General features: G+C 48.0%; 1 protein-coding gene across 3 annotated transcripts in view; it reads right to left on the bottom strand.

Moving 5' to 3' along the window:
- Window positions 1-16,897, bottom strand: part of ATP9A (ATPase phospholipid transporting 9A (putative)) — a 45,101-nt gene that overhangs the window by 9,360 nt on the left and 18,844 nt on the right. Inside the window, exons 11-20 of one of the 3 annotated variants that reach the window (XM_058850693.1) lie at window positions 16,439-16,599; window positions 15,579-15,721; window positions 14,776-14,888; window positions 13,295-13,504; window positions 8,167-8,328; window positions 4,005-4,097; window positions 3,068-3,151; window positions 2,222-2,392; window positions 406-504; window positions 60-149 (exon numbers count right to left, since the gene is read on the bottom strand). In XM_058850693.1, the coding sequence (XP_058706676.1) occupies window positions 60-149; window positions 406-504; window positions 2,222-2,392; window positions 3,068-3,151; window positions 4,005-4,097; window positions 8,167-8,328; window positions 13,295-13,504; window positions 14,776-14,888; window positions 15,579-15,721; window positions 16,439-16,599 (1,326 nt within the window). Of the gene's footprint in view, window positions 1-59; window positions 150-405; window positions 505-2,221; window positions 2,393-3,067; window positions 3,152-4,004; window positions 4,098-8,166; window positions 8,329-13,294; window positions 13,508-14,775; window positions 14,889-15,578; window positions 15,722-16,438; window positions 16,600-16,897 lie in introns of all 3 variants that reach the window. The other 2 variants (XM_058850692.1, XM_058850694.1) reach the window with 2 other exon arrangements.

Raw genomic sequence — 16,897 nt, forward strand, 5'->3', positions numbered from 1 at the left:
AGTCACACACTAGTACAGAATCCAGAAAACACGAGAGCTAAAGCTTAAGGCATCACTACCTCCAGCGAGTCCCCCGAGATGACCAGGGCACAGTCGTGCTTGCGGCGGAAGGCGTTCAGCTCCAGGTGGGCTTCTCCTCGGTTTGTCACCTGGGGGAGGATGGAATTGAGCAAGGTGTGCTTCACTGGGGCGAGAAAACAGCAAAAAACCCCAGAGGGAACAAAAGTGGCACAGCCAGGACAGGCAGCACACTGAGTTAGGGCAGGCAGTCACAGGAACAAAAACGTGGGGTAGAAAGCTGGGTCCAAAGAATAAAAATACCCAGCTGGAAAGCAGTTGTGATCTCACAGCCCTCCTGTCCCAGGGCCTGGGGCCCTTCAGAGAGGGTCTGTGGGTGTTACTCACTAGTCTGAAGATATGGATGTCCTGTGTCCGTGTCACCAGATGGGCGTTCTTGGCTGTACACGTGGCTGTCTCCAGCTTATCCCCCGTCAGCATCCACACCTACAGTCCAAACATGTCCTGTGTTAAACAAAGCTTAACAACAACCTCTGCAGGACCTCTGCAAGTACCTCCTGCCCCTTCAGGCTTATAAAAGGACTGTTAAAATACACATACAAATGATTCTTCTAAAAAAAACTCTGTTTTAAAACACGCAAGAAAATTCCCACACGTGAAAGAAAGCAAAGCTCCTCAAAGAGAGCCACAAAGGAAGCTACAAACTCTGTGTAACATTTTTCCCACCTGCAGCATTTCAAGATTCTGCTGATAAACCCACAAAATGCAAGCTAAAAGAAATGTGTATTTGTGTGTTAATGTGTCCCTCCCCAGCCATTTCTCAAACGGGCCCTGCTGCAGAAAGATCCCTCCTGGCCCAGCCTGAAATGTGGATGATGCAACTGGGGTTAGCTCAGTGCTGATGTGTACGTCTGGAACACGCTAACTTGGTTGAGGGTTTTTTTTTAGATTTTTTAATTTTTTTTGAATCTACACTGCTCCTTTTATTTTGTGCTGGTGAGGGGAGGGAGTTAGAAAGCAATGTCAGCAGCAATGGCTGGGAATTCCTTCTCCAGTGTAAATATATCACAGCGAGTTTGGTTTTTTCCACTGGTGTTTTTATTCTTTCAAGACACTGCCCAAGAACATTTAATGAAAAATAAAAAAGACCTTAAGAAAATCCCAAAACATCAACAAAAGACGCCCCACAAAGACTCATTCCCTTGTTAAATAATCAGAGGTTGGAAAGGTTTGATATTAGCAAGATGGTCCCTGTGATGAACTGCAAGAATTCCCTCTGGATTTGCTCCTCACGTGCAGTGCCCTGATGAACACTGCAGTGCAAGGAACGCTCAGATTCCCACACCTCCACACCAGCCCCAGCCAAGGTGAGGAGAAAGGGGAGAAGGAAAACCCTACAGCATCACTGAGGAACTCTGATTCCCCTGGCCTCACTTCTCTGCTGAACTCTCTGCTGTTTATGGGGTGGCCCCAAACAAAAAGCACTTTAGGAAGCTCTGAACTCCCCTTCCCACCTCAGCCCCAAACACTCAGCCCTGCTTTGCATTCACAGCACAGCTTCAGATTTTTGCTCACTTTGCAACTTAAAGCAGAGAAACCACAACCAGGACCTTTCACCTACTTTTCTTACCCAAAACTGAATGTTTAATCCACTTTTTTTCCCCCCTTTTGCAAGGCTGATGAAGTTTTCAGAGAGAGAACCTACAGAGGCACCACAGCAGCTCCCTCTCTGCTGAGCACAGCTCAGGGTGGAGGTGTGGAGGCACAGAGATGCTGGAGCCTGGAAAGCTGGAAAAAATAATCCAGCCCCTGATTCCCTTGGCTCAGACTCCCCTCTAGTGGCTACTGAAAATGTGGATATCCACAGCTGTAAGTACAGCATGGGGGTTCATGCACCACAGCCCAAACACAGCCAAACCTGCCTTGGTTCATGAACTCCCTGAAAGAATTGCCCCAAGGTCTCCCCTTCGTGCCCACAGGATTCCCTTCTCTGCAGGAGGAGCCAGAGCGTGTCAGGGGCTGAAAAGCACGAGAGGTGACACTCCTGTGTTAACATTTACTGCCTGCAGCACATTCTGCTCCCAAAGTGATGTTTAAAACCCTCACAGGGCCCCCCAGGTTTGAATTTACTGCCCGTGGGACGGTGCCAGGCGCTGCAGAGGCTCTCAGTGCTCCTGCTGGAGCAGCCCTGGGTTAGGCAGACCTTAATGCCAGCGTTCCTCAGCGTCTCCAGCGTGGGCCTGACGTCTGTCTGCAGCTGATCCTCCACCCCAGTGAGACACAGCAGCTCCATCTCCATCTCCAGGCTCTCGATGACCGTGGCCACCTTGAGGGAGCGGTCGTGCACGCTCAGCTTGGCCTGGACGTAGCGAGCCTGGGGACACAGAGCGGGGTCAGGCTGCCTTTGGGCACGAGGGCTGAGCCAGCCTCCCTCTCTGGCCCCAGGGACACAGCCCTGAGGTGCCTCTGAACCCCAGCAGCTCTGCTTCCTTGGCTCAGAGGTGGAACTGGTGAGGCCAGGTGAGCTCGAGGTGCCTGGCACAGACCAAGCAATGCTCCAGGGAGCTGCTGCTGATGTTGGGCAGCACAGGGCACACAAAGGCACAGCAGCTGCTGCAGTGGCACCTGCAGAGAGCCTGCAAGCAGCTCCCTCCCTCCACAGGCAGCACCTGGCACCAGAGAATCCTGAGCAGCTCCTCCAGCACATCCCTGCATTAACTGAGCAGTTCCCCTTCCCACTCTGCCTGCCTGGATACACCAGGGAGTGCCCTGGGCACAGAACACAGCCTGTGCTGCCAGGGAGCTGCCTGCTTCGTATTCTGGTTATCCAGGATTCAGGATCTGCTTGGGAGGGCCATTGCTGGGATGAACACTTCATACCTACCACTTGAAAAGCAACTTGGACTAAAAGAATATCAAGACACTTTAGAACAACAATTCCAGCAGACAGTAGGGAGGTGAGAGGCAGCATTATCACAAGAGTTCTGTGAGAATCACTTCAGTGACTGTTTGTCTAAAAACAAAGGGAAAAAAACAAATAAAAACTTACTTCAAAGTCTTGATACTGCTCTTCTGTCAGAGACTTCTTGGCCACGACAAGAACCCTCAGGCCCTCCCGAGCCATGTTACCACACTGCAAAGAAGGATCACATTGTAAACCATAAACTGCAGCACCACTGAAATGATTTATGCACAGCAGTGTGGAGATGGCAGTGTAAGATAGCAGGTTAACAAAATAACCACCCCATTTGAGCAAGCCCAGTGAGTCCATAACATCTGATAAAGTGCCTGATAAACTCAAGAGAAAAGAGGGGATCTGCAATGGTTTGTGACCCAGCCCAGGGATCAGGAGGAAGAATGTCCTCTCTGCTGCACCAGGGTGGCAAAAACAACCCCATTGATTAAATTTTCTCTGTCTCTAAGTAAAAGGGTATAAGCCTGTGATTTGTAGACTTCACTTTGGCAACCAGCTCTGTAAAATAAGACCAAGTTATTACTATTTCTCTGAACACCAGAGAAGCGTCCCAGGCCAGGCTGGATGGGGCTTGGAGCAGCCTGGGATAGTGGGAGGTGTCCCTGCCATGGCAGGGGGTGGAATGGGATGAGATTCAAGGTCCCTCCCAACACAAACCACTCTGGCATTCCATGAACTCCGTGCCAACATTACTGCTAACCTGACAAACACACCCCAGTACAAAGCTGCCAAAGGTAGTTTGGAAATCAGATCCTTTGGGCTCAAATAGATCCAGACACAGAATCAAGCCCAGGACAAATTTGGTGAACGTCAATCAGTTTTGAGCAAACCCCGTTTTCTTCCCAGGACTTACTCTACATTAAATATGCCGAGCTCCCCCCTGCTCCTGGGGATAAAACTGGCTGAGGTTACCCCAAGGAGCTGCCAGGATCAGTGACCTGGCTCACAGATGTTATCCCTGGAGCAGAGCAGAGCAGAGCAGAGCAGAGCAGAGGGAGCAGCCCTCCCGTACCTCCTCCTCCAGCCAGTCGTTGTACTGCACAATTCCAGCCATCACCACGTCTGCCCCCTTCATGTAGAACGTGATCTCTCCTGTGGATTCATCCTGCAGAGACAACACAGCACTCCAGCCTGGGATGGCACTGACAGCTCTGGGGGGGGCTTGGAGGGATGAATTCTCAAAGGGAGGGATGAATTCTCAAAGGGAGGGATGAATTCTCAAAGTGAGGGATGAATTCTCAAAGTGAAGGATGAATTCTCAAAGTGAAGGATGAATTCTCAAAGTGAGGGATGAATTCTCAAAGGGAGGGATGAATTCTCAAAGTCAGGGATGAATACTCAAAGGCAGGGATGAATTCTCAGCACAGCAGACACAGAATTGCCCTGGGGCAGGTGAAGGGCCACCAGCTCAGCTCTTGTCTGGGGCCAGGAGATGCTGCTCAACTGCAGCCCAGCTCCTGCAGCAGCAATTCATGCTCTAGACAAGGAGGATCAGCTTTTATCTCCACACAGACAGCCCTGATTGTGCCTGCAGAACAACCTCGAGCCCTCACCCTGAAACTTCACTCCCTGCTTACCTGAAACAACAAAACAGATGCACAAAACTTAGCAGAGTAAAAATCACTCTGGTTTTCCTGCTCTGTTACACCACCTGGAATAATCATAATTAAGCTCATGCTTGCCACAGAAAGCTTTGATTGCTGCCTGCCCTATCTCATACAAGGAGTTTACAGGCTGCAAGCAAAGCATATTTACATTATCACAAATTAAAAGTCCCTTCTAAGCAGGCAGAGAGCTGAGGAGGCCGCAGCTCTGGGTATCACAAGCTAATGGAAACCCTGGAAATTTCCTCAAAACAGCGAGTAAGGAACAAACTGCTCTGAAAACCAAGACAGCCACCAGGGATAGGAGGAAAACAAACTTAAAATGCAAACCCAAAAAGCCCAGGAAGGTCTGAAATGAACAGCTGTGAATGAAGGGTACTTTAGAAATAAGAGAAATGAAAGAAAAGCGAAGTGGACAATTCTTCCATTCTATGACCTAATATTTGGGTCAGTCTGTTCCACCATTACAGAAATAAGTGGTGGAGGTTCTCACACATGAGTAGGTTAAACCCCAGGTCCTGTGGCACTGGCAAAACAGTGAAAAATTTTTTTTCCACAGGGAAAAAAAAATGGCAAAATGTAGCACCTGATGTGGACACTAAAAGTACAAAGAAAAGAAGTGTCTTTGCTGAGGAAATTAAGAAGTAGCCAGGGATAATGAAGCTCCTTTGCTGAATATTTTTTGCCAAGCTCACAGAGATATTCACAAGGAAGATGCTCATAATTAAGCCCAAGTGTGGTTTTCAATGTCCTGGAACATCCAGCCCTCACACAGTGATACACATCCCACATCCCTAGAGGAAAACCGGTGTCACTCTTCCAAAACAACCAGAATCTGCTTAAATAAAACACACCACTTCTGGCAGTGTCCAAAGGTAAAGGTTTATCTATGAAATTATTTGATTAAAGAGTGTCTAACAACATCTCTGTAGGAAACTGAATAAAGACTGCACTTCCCGTGCTGCAGAGCTGGCTTAAGATAGTTTAGATTTTTTGTCCAATATAAATACTGTATCAGCTATCTCCTTGCATTAGTCATTTCCTCTGCCCGAGTTCAGGAGGAGGTTAGTGCGTTCTCAGATCATGGCAAGATCACTCCATAAATCTGCACACAGATTTGCCAGTTATATTGTTTTGGGGAAGCATCTTTTTCCACCATGCTCTGCCTCTGGCCACGGTTCAAAGGCTCCTTTCAATTCCAGATATGACAATAGCACTATCTCTGCTCTGTGACAAAGATCATTCCACATGGGTAAGGGGAAAAAAAACCCAAAGAAAACGAAGAATGGAAAATATTGTGGTGAAACAAACAGGCCCTCTTCAAAGGGGAAGATAAGTCTGTGCACACTCTGCTGAGGAGGCTGCTTGGGTAACACAGGATTTCTTAGAACTGAAATAATCAGGTACAGAAATGACAGTTGAGTGCAAGGAAACGCTCAGATATTGCAAAAATATCCCAAACCAGGCAACATCTGCAACTTGTTTTCACTATTAACTATTGCTTTATTTACTAGAAGCTGTGCTGAAGGAGATTTTTCCTAGGGGCAGGGCAGGGAGATGGTGCCTGCAGGGACAGCACTGCACTGGGAGCCTCTGCTCACACTCTGGCCCCAGGCTGGAAAAGTTCTCTCAGGGGCTCCCAACCTGTAAAATTGCAGTTTGTAAGAACAGGCAATACCTGTGCAGGTGAGCAGAAATGGTTCCCTTTGGGGTGTGCTCACTGCAGTGCTGAGGGCAGCCTCACCTCCCTCCCTGGGTGTATTTCCTTTGGGATTTCATGCTGCTCTCCCTCCCCTCCTGTGGTTTAACAAGCAGCACAGTTTAGGAGATGCACTGAAAAGGTGAACACCCTTCAACTTGTGGAGCAAACCAAATGGAGTGCCTACACACACACACATATATGTTTAATTAAAGCAAATTTTACTTGCTAACTGCTTATCTATAAACGCTGCTTTTTGTTTTTTAATGAAAATTAAAACCCTGCTTGAAGATATTATTTTGGAGTATACAGAAATGTGGCAAAGCAACATTCAGGCAGTCAATATCTGCTACTCAACCCTAATTCTGCACAGGGCACACACAGAGCTGATTTTAGTGGCTTAGAGCAGCTGAATGGCTACAAAATAAAGACAATTCACAGAGGGAGCAGTGCTTCTTTAAAGGTATTTACAGTCAGCAGCTAGGCCTGATGTTGCTCACACTGACCACAAGTGGGAGTTTTGCTGGTTTTGCCTAAAATACAAAACAGGCAAAATCTGAACAGAGAAATACAAACTAGAAACCTTTCAATTCCTAGTGGGGGAGAAGATAAATAACAAGTAATTTAAAAGGAATAAACTTGAAATCAATGAAGGAAAAAAGAAAAAGGAGAACTCTTGCACTCGTGATGAGAACATTTCAGGGCATTCACTTCTGTTCAGCATAAAAACACAATTTAATGAAGCTCACCCAGGCTTTGATGGTTTGTCCACCTCTTATACCCTTGATGAAACAGCATTTCAGCAAAAGCACTTGCAATAAAAGCAGTGGGGAGGGAGGTTCTTTAGTCCTCCCTCTTCTATTGATAACATTTTTATTCTAGGTCATGAAAAGTTTGCCCAGAGTCTCCACATAATTTTCATTACAGAAGTAATTAATTTGGAGAATTGACACTTGCTGTGCTGAAGTGCCCTTGCTGCAGGTATCCCCTGGAGCACAAGCTATTTGTGGGAGCACTCAGTGCATGCCCAGTGCATTCTGTGGAGCTCTGAATCCCCAGATTTAACACAGGGATTACCTTGTCCCAGCTCAGCCCACCTCCCCTGCCATCCCTGCCCTTGGCCTCGTGCTCACATCCCAAAGTCTTCCCAGTGTTTCACCCCAGGTGCTGCCCAGGGAGGGAGAGCATGGCCCTGTTCCTGCCCTCCTGTGCTCTGGGTGATGCTCTGGGCAGGGAGGCCAGCCCAGGTGGGGCAGGGTCACTGCCAGGCTGTCCCCAGCTGTCCCCAGGTGGGACTGTCCCCAGGTGCCCCCAGCTGTGGCTGTCCCCAGTGTGGCTGTCCGCAGGTGTGGCTGTCCCCAGGTGTGACAGTCCCCAGGTGTGACAGTCCCCAGCTGTGGCTGTCCCCAGTGTGGCTGTCCGCAGTGTGGCTGCCCCCAGCTGTGGCAGTCCCCAGCTGTGCCCGTCCCCAGCTGTCCCCAGCTGTCCCCAGTGTGGCAGTCCCCAGCTGTGGCAGTCCCCAGCTGTGCCCATCCCCAGCTGTGCCTGTCCCCAGCTGTGCCCAGTGTGGCTGTCCCCAGCTGTCCCCAGCTGTCCCCAGTGTGGCTGTCCCCAGTGTAGCTGTCCCCAGCTGTGGCTGTCCCCAGCTGTCCCCAGTGTGCCCGTCCCCAGCTGTGCCCGTCCCCAGCTGTGCCCGTCCCCAGCTGTCCCCAGTGTGCCCGTCCCCAGCTGTCCCCAGCTGTCCCCAGTGTGGCTGTCCCCAGTGTGGCTGTCCCCAGTGTGGCTGTCCCCGGCTGTCCCCAGTGTGGCTGTCCCCAGCTGTGCCCGTCCCCAGCTGTCCCCAGCTGTCCCCGTGGTGCAGCAGCCCTTACCCGCACGATGATGCCCATGCGCTTGCTCTCGTAGGTGAAGGGGAAGATCTGCAGGATGGTGAAGTTGAGGATGTGCCCCCCTGGGCTCCTCAGCTGCACTGAGGACTGGTCTCTGCCCACCAGAGTCAAACCCACGCTCTCTGTCCACTGCACCAGGGCCACCTGCGAGGAGAAGGGCATGGGAGGGCTCCTGCCACACCTCCGCAGGGGAGGGACAGCAGGGGATGCAGAGAATTCCCCAGTCATTAATTCCTCAGTCATTAATTCCTCATTCATTAATCCCCCAGACATTAATTCCTCATTCATTAATTCCCCAGCCATTAATGGTGCTATCAAACAGGTCCATTGATAAACACAGGTGCTCCTCCACAGCTCATCCTAGTGGCTCTTTCCCGATTCAGGCCCTTTCCTGCCCGCATTTGCAGGGTTTGGGCAGCCCAGCTCACGTCTGATGCAGCTGTGGCACTGCCCACGTGGTCACCTCCCTGCCTTCTGCTGCCACGTTCCACTGGACACCAGGAATTTCCCCATGGAAAGGGAGCTCAGGGATTGGAAGTGCCCAGGGGGGTTTGCAGTGCCCATCCCTGGAGTGTCCCAGCAATTCCTGGAGGTGACACTGAGTGCTCTGGGGACAGGGTGGGCATGGCTGGGATTCCATGGGCTGGGAGGGCTTTTCCACTCCAAATGATTCCATGATTTCATTCCTAAGGACAGCCCTCAGCAAGGGGCAGGCACTGGAATCCTCCACCAGCCCTAGGGTGCCCAAACCTCCTTGGGCACATCAGGGAAAGCCCTTTACAAACACTTCTGGAAAGAGAGATTTCCCAACTTGCTGTCTATGAAATTCAGAATTCAAAATGATGCATTCACCCTGAATTTACAATTTCAAAGCTGTAAACACTAATGAAGGACATTAAAAATTCATATTAATAAAACCCAATCAAAATGAGCTCTGTGGTATTCTCTGTGTTCAATAGTAACAGCTCATCAACAAATCTCAACAATTTTCCAGTGATCAGCAAGACAGCTGAAGGCTGGCTCAGACACTTCTCAGCAGAGAACCTTTCTCCCTAAACATTACGAAACCAAAAAATTAAAACCCAAAAAAAGACCCCAAAACAATCCCCAGCTTGTTCAAGGTTTAACTGAACTGCAATCATCGTTTTGATTGCAGCCTCCACTGTTTCAGGACCTACAAAACTGAGTTCTCTACAATTGTTCACTCAGCTGCAAGCAGAGCCATGCCAGAGGACCTTTTTCCTATTTTGCTTCCCTGAGAATGCCCCAGAGTGCCCAGCTCAGCTGACACATCCATCTCAGCCTGAGCTGGCTGAGATTGAACTGCAGAAGCTGTCTGGGCAGTAACAGATGGAGCAGCAGCTGACACGAGCCCATCTATCACTGGCCCCCAGAAAGGATCAAGGGATACTTTCCCCAAACAGACATGAAATACTGGAAGTGTTTTACAGTGACATTTTCAAAGGCACAAGAGTGCTGGGCACATGGTTGCTGTCGACTTGAAGGTTAATTATCCCTTCTGCCTTTCAGGTTCTGCCTCTACTGCCTGAAGCAACCACAAATACTTCAGTCAAAAATGAAATTGATTTTGGAAAATCACACACAAGAGATACAAATAAAATCAGAACCTGTAAATACTTGCAGTGGGTTGAGCTTTTATTAATGAATTGATACAATTGGGAGTAACTGAAGAAGCTTTTGTGAACTCTATTCCTTTTCATCCAAAAGCTTAAGAGAGAACCTAAACCAAACTTTTCCTTTCATAAAGTAGTCTTAAATTGTCAGATTAAAAAAAAAAAAAAAGCAATTGAGTTGGCTTTGCCTTGAAAGACCTTTAAGTCAATTTGAATCAATATTTGGCTTAATATTAACAAGTTTGTGCAGGCTTACTCACAAAGATTACGACAAATCAAAGGCTCTTTCAAGCTTATCTTTCTCCAAAGTTTCTTCAAGCCATCCTCAGTGCATTAAAGTGTGCAGTTAGATAATCCTCCCAGCAGCCTCGCAGAGCAGAGATGGAGCTTGGCTTTCTAACACTCTGGTTAATAAATAATGGTTGGGAATTATTCCCAGCACGATGCTGCGTGATGCTCAGCGTGTGCAGCCCTGGTGAGCTCCAAGGGCCTGGGGGCACAAACCTCTGCTCCCAGCTCAAGATCTCCTCTGCACAGACACCTCCCTCCCTCCCTGCCAGCACCTCACCCAGTCCTAGAAAGCTCTGAAAAGCAAAGCCTTGTGCAGAAGGACAGATGGACGAGCAGCACATCAGAGGTGGCACCAGGGGACACCAGGAGCACTGACAGCTCTTCTGGGCTGGGATGGGATGCTCATCCCAGCTCCACGTCAGGCAGAACAGGTTTGCTCTGCCCCCTGCAAACACAGAACTCAAGGTGCTCTCAGACACAGCGGAAAGATGAGAAAAATTCAAGATGCAAAAATATATTTTTCCAGCTTAGAGGAAGGAGAATTAAAAGCAGGTTTGAAATCCCCAGAACATCTTAAAGAGAGCCCATGTTCACTGATGAGGGAAATCAGTGATTTTTGCCAGCATTTTGCAGCTCCACCCAAGCCAGGCCTGATAGGGATCTGAGCATTTCAAAGCACAGCAGCCCAGCACAGTACCCTCCAACTCTGCTCTCTCCGACAATTAAATTACCCAAGCCACCACTGAAGTGGATATCGACTAATAAATTTCATTCTAAAGGGACAAATTGATCCTCCTGTGCCATGAGCTGCTCGGCAGGGTCCCCTCTGGGCTCCTGGGCAGGCAGACAGCAGGCACAGACCAATTGATCCCGCACCCTTTCATGTCCTGGCAGCTGCCGCCGTTGTCAGGGTTAAAGACTGTTTGCCCAGGAATCCCAGGCACTCTTATCTCTGATCAGATTATATCTATTTCATTTCCCCTGTTAGTTACTGTATGGCTACAACTGACAACTGGCTCGCAGAGCCCCAAGGCTGTAACCGATATCTGAATAAAGATACTTCAAGACTTCTAAATAGCAGCGTGCACAGGAAACAAATTTAGGAAATCCTGCTTTCTGTTACAGGAAATGAATCCTATGCCAACTGGTAGAAATTACCCTTGCTGTTAAAGTAAAGAGAATACAAGTTTTTGTACTCATTTCATAAACTGACCTTCCCTGCCATGGCAATATTTTATTGATATAGGATTTCAAAGGCTGGCTTTAACAGGAGTCCAAAGCCATTCCCCTACAGGGAATGTTATTTAACAGCATTACTCCCTTCTCAAGGACTCCACTTGTGTAGCTCCTGCATTTTGTACCATCTAGGATGACATACAGAGCACGGCTAAATAATATTTGTATATCTAAGACCCACAGACAAGATTTCCTCAGTAAAGGAAAGCATATCTGATTTCTGAACCTGCTGTAATTCTCTACTTAAGATATCACAAGAAAGGAAAAAAGAATTTAAACAATAATCTTGGAAGGATTAGTTATCATGCTATAGTAAAACAAATAAACAATATCCCCTGGGTATTTCAGACAAATTGCTGAGTAAATATTTTAAAGACAGAACAGTATAAAGAGTAAAAGTAAAAGAAAAATCGATGACTTGACTATATACCACAGTATATATGTAAATAAACAGAAATCTGTGCAAAAATAGCCTGTAAATGCTTTGGGAGAAAGAAAAAACTTAGATGCAGATCACAGAAATGACCATCTGGAAATCATTCAGAACTCATTTCAGTGCACAGGCAGTCGCTTTCTGCACGCTGCCCTTGCAGGAATTCTCAAAGTGAAGGATGAGGGATGAGGATGCTCTCCTTGCAGGGGAGAGCAGCACGTTCAGGAGAGGAGCAGGGAGGCAAAGCCTGGGACAGGACACCCAGCACAGCCTGCCCAGGGAGGAGCTGCTGCTGGCACTGTGCTGCAGCCACAGCCATGCAGGGGGCACAGCAGAAATGCAGCTCTGGACACCACACAGAGGAAAATGGAGATATAGAAATATATCTGAAACCAATGAACTGCCTACTTTGGGGGAAAAACGGTGTAGGGAATATTCTGAATGTATGTAAATGTGCAGAGCAGCTCTGTGCCAGTTTTTCAGTGGCACAACAGTCCCAAAAGCCTCCAACAAGGGCATTTAATTCCAGGCAAAGCAGCTCTCTGACAATGAGGCAAGCCAGCTTCTCTTCTGATGGCAAAGGTGGGAAGGCCATTATCAGGCAAAGCTGGTTTTGTTTGAGGCAATACATGAAGAACCCTCTGAATGCAGTCAAAAGGGTGACTTGATCTCACACTGTCACTGGGATTGTCAGGGGAAGTCTCAAACTTCAGGTGCAAAGAAAGTAACACAAGAAGCAAGCATCCAAGAAGCACAGCAATACATGAAACCACATTTTATTCCTCCTGTCTTCCTCACAGAAGGAAACAACACCACAATTACCTTTCCCAAATTTTGCAGGGGATGGCAAACAGCACTTTAAGTTCTGTATTGAGCCTGATCTCCCAAATGCTCAGAGAAAGTCCCCGGTGAGTCTCTGGAGAGCTCTAAAGCTTCTCCCCACTGTGCCACCTGCACAGCCCTGGTCACACAGAGAACTGGCAGAGCCCAGCTTTGCTCTCAAACCAACCTGTGCACTTCACCCCCTCCCCACAATTAACCTGGCCACTGGCTCTGCCCACCTGCCCGTGGGGTGTGCCACGGTGACAGGGATTTACAGCCTCCCACCGGTCTGGAAGGTCACACACCTCACAGAGCCGAGCTGTGGGAGCATTCCAACCCTCCTCCACAAGCTGTGCTCCCCCAGACAAGATAAGGTTGCTCATAATTTACCAAACGTGGTCAAAGCGATCCACGGCGTTGAAATGAAAAATATACCCCAGACAAAAGGTGAAGAAACAGGGGCAAAATTCCATGATGCAGAGGCTGACAGAACAGCCAGACACCAGTGTGGAGCTCCAGGCAGAGAGGCAGAGCAGCTGAGAGAGCACTTACAGTCTATCGACAGCTAACCAGAGCAATAAACACATTAAAATATTATCCCCTTCGCTAAACCGCGGCGCCTCCCCCACGCAGCCGCGGGGTTTTGGGGCGGCCAGCAAGGTCAGCGGGGTGATTTGGCAGCCCCCAGACTGACCTCGTCGGGGCTGGAGGCCTGGTACACCCGGCAGGAGTCCTCGTAGTGGCGCTCGGCCTCGGCCTGGTCGGTGACGCCGTTGGACTCGTAGACGGGGGTGACGTTGTGGCACAGCGCGATGGCCTTGACGGCCTCGTGCACGCGGCTGCTCATGGTGCGCCGCACCTTGGTGGCCAGGGACAGCCCCTTCACGGCCGGGGGCTCCTGAGGCTGCTGGGGGGACACGGGACAAGACAACGAGCTCTCACCGAGGGGAATAAACCAGCTTTGAGTTCGTACAGACCCCGGAACCGGGCACCCCTCCCACACCTCCGCCCAGCCCAGCCCAGGGCAGCTCTGCCCCAAAAACATTCATGTGTTGGGACAGCACACCAAGAAAAAACCCCTTTTTCTTTTATTGAGGTGGGGTGACACATCCACCTCAATAAACTCAGAGCAAACCCCGTTTTACTCCACAAACAGCGGTTTGGGAAATTTAGAGTCACTCGGGTTTTGTGTGCAAGAAAATATAATTGGTGAAAACACAAAACAGATGACTCGTATGGAGCTAGAAAATCTTAATTACATTCATTTATTTCTTATTACTATTTTTAGTATCAGAATGGGAGTCTTCAGATAATTGCACAATTACTAAATTATCCCAGTTGGAGAAGGGACACACAGTGATCCAGTTTCCTGCTCTGTTAACCTTTAGTGTCAAGAGGACAAAAGTTTCACTTCCAGGTCAAAGGGCCACAACATGGTAAAAATAAGAGCAAAGAATAAGAACTACAGTTCAAAATGAATCATTGCCAGCAAATGCTTCTCATTATAAGGAATCTCACTTGGTAATTATCAAAGTTTTATGAGACATATCCATTACCAGGCTAATTCCACACGTTATTTTCCACACTAGAGATTAGGACCCATAAGATCTTCAAATTTAGTATCACTGCTCATCAGCACTGCTGCCAAAATCCAACTGCAATCCCTCAGCTGAGTGCACTCAGTCACTGCTCTCACACTGGACTGGTCAGTCACACAAATGCTCCTGACAAACACTGGACACTTTGGCAAATAATTAACCAGTAGTCAAGTTTTCTCTAGAGATTCGGTATAAAATGGAGGCAAATAAAGCTGAAGTCTGGGGGTTTGTGATTTGGGGTTTTTTGGTTGTTTGTTCTTTTTTAAATACAATTATGTCATTTAAGGGTCTCAACACCAAGAGAAGAATAAATGCTAGGAAGGAGAAAGAGAAGAGATTGCTGGATATCGAAATAAAAGTGAATTTAGACTCAGACAGGGGCACACACACCTGCCTGTGATGTGAGCAACCCACAGAACAAAACCAGCAATCACGACATTATTGATGCATTAAGCATCCAGTGACCTTCACACTTTCCCAAAAGCAGCTCATAAGCAGACCCCACATGAATCCCCCATCAGCCCAGTGATGTGGGAGATTTTGGGAGCAGGGAGTCAGGGAAGGCAGTGAATTGTACCTGTGTGTAAATGCTGAATATGTGGCTCTGCACCTCGTCCATGGAGTCCAGCCCGTAGGCCACCGTTCCCAGGTGGAGCCTCTTGAAAACCATCTCGTTCTGGGTGAGAGTCCCTGGGAAAAGCAGCACCATGGAGGGGAACAGCACCCCATTCCCCAGCACACAAACTGAGCCTCTCACCCCAGCACATCCAGGCTGCCAAAAACCCCAACATTACTAAACCCAAGTGCTCCTGCTCCTGGAAAGTGCGGGTGTGTAAATAAGAGTGAGATTCACCCCGCACTCAATGCCAGCAGGAGCTGCAGGCATAGCTCTGGTCCCACTGGAACCAAAAAGGAATTGGAAACTACTTCAGTGGGAGCAGGATTTTATGTCAGACTGAGCCTTTCATTACAGCTCAGGCCCTCAAATCAAGCTCAGCTTCAGAAGTGTAAGGACAGCAGCAGACAGCTTCTGCCTACTGTGAAAGTTATCTTAACCTGGCCTTGAAAACTAGCTCTAAAAAGTTGATTTTAATTTTGTTTTTGCCCTCAGCTTTCGTTTTTGCAGCGTGCTTTAAGTATTCTTTTAAGTGGTATAATATTCCTGTCCTACCTTACCTAGAGCACATTCAGAACAAAACAAAAAGCAGAATTTTCAAAACCTGATTAAATCATATTGTAAAATTGTCAGGAAATTGAATGGACTGGAAATTATTTCTTCCAGTCCAAAGAAATCTCACATTATCCTCTTTTCCTGGCCAAAACCACAACAAAATCCAAACAGCATAAGATGACTCAAAGCTGTATTTTCTGCAGCAATACCTGTTTTGTCTGTAAGCAAATAGGAAATCCTCCCCAGCTGCTCAGGGATAGTGCTGGACCGAACCACAGTGCCAGGGATTTTGGAATCTCTGCGGATCACCCAGCTGTACACGATCTTCCCCATGTCCAGATTCACACGTAAACTGCACAGCAGGAAAAAGAAAAATAAAAAGTATCACCAGGTAAACCTTGGAAAAAATCCTTGTGAATTGCCACAGTGCAATGAAAGGACAACAAGTTCCACAGTGAGTCTGAGGTGCCAAAGGGGAGTTTCAGGAGAAGTTTGTTCAAAGTCAGTGCTCTGGTAGCAAATGTAATTACACTGTGGTCCAAAGACAGATGATAAAATTACAATGGGAAGAGCAGATAGCTTGATTTGAGGGGAAGATGGACACAGAATAAAAACAGTGATGGATACAGAGAGCAGATTAAAAATGGAACTGAAATGAATCCCAGTCCTGCATGCAAAGTAAGTTCCTCATCTACTGACTAATACGGTACAATTTAATATTAAAGTTTCATCACCCTCTAAATGAATTCCCCTACATATCTATAAAAACACCCTCCTTTTCCATTTTTTGCTCTGTTCTCATCACAGTAACCAGGTAGTCCAAACACTGACAGAAGGGAATTTAAATGCCTAATCCACAGCCTGAGCCAGTGGATGGGTAAGTCAAACAAATTCAGCAGAAACAACAAAGCAATTCTGATGTTTGAGCAGTAACTTCATTTCTACTTCTGTCCTTGCTTAGGTGTGAAATGAGGAGCAGCAGAGCTCAGTCTGCCTGAGCTGGAAGGAAGGAAGGAGGAACCCCGAGCAGGCAGAGTTCTGCTGGCAAGCACTGGCAGCTGTCCCTTACCTGATGGGAATGATGTTGGAGAACAGCAGCAGGAACCTGATGATCTGCAGGTACCAACGGCCTGCAAAGTGCTGAAGGGCCACCATGACCAGGGACACCACCACCAGAGCCCCAAACAGGATCTTGGTGAGACAGTTCACCTCCAGGTCAAAGAGGCCAATCTAGAACAGCAGCAAGGGGAGATTTCAGGCACACAGATGAAGGCATCAGCTCGGTGCAATATTCACAAAGGAGTGAACTGCCGTTCCATCCAAAGAGCCATTCCCCACTAGTCACTACAAACAGATTTAGATTTATAATCAATACCCTTGCCAGCTTATTCAATGAGATTTCCATCCCCTGAAAGCTAAGCAGAGGATGCAGAGGTGTGAGAGGACTCAGCTGCCAAAGCTGCAGGCTGTGCAAACATCCCTGCACTGTCTCAGCTTTGCTACAGTGGAAGAATGCAGCAGAAGAAGC

The sequence above is a fragment of the Poecile atricapillus genome, chromosome 15 (assembly GCF_030490865.1).
Source record: "Poecile atricapillus isolate bPoeAtr1 chromosome 15, bPoeAtr1.hap1, whole genome shotgun sequence".
Lineage (NCBI taxonomy): Eukaryota > Metazoa > Chordata > Aves > Passeriformes > Paridae > Poecile > Poecile atricapillus.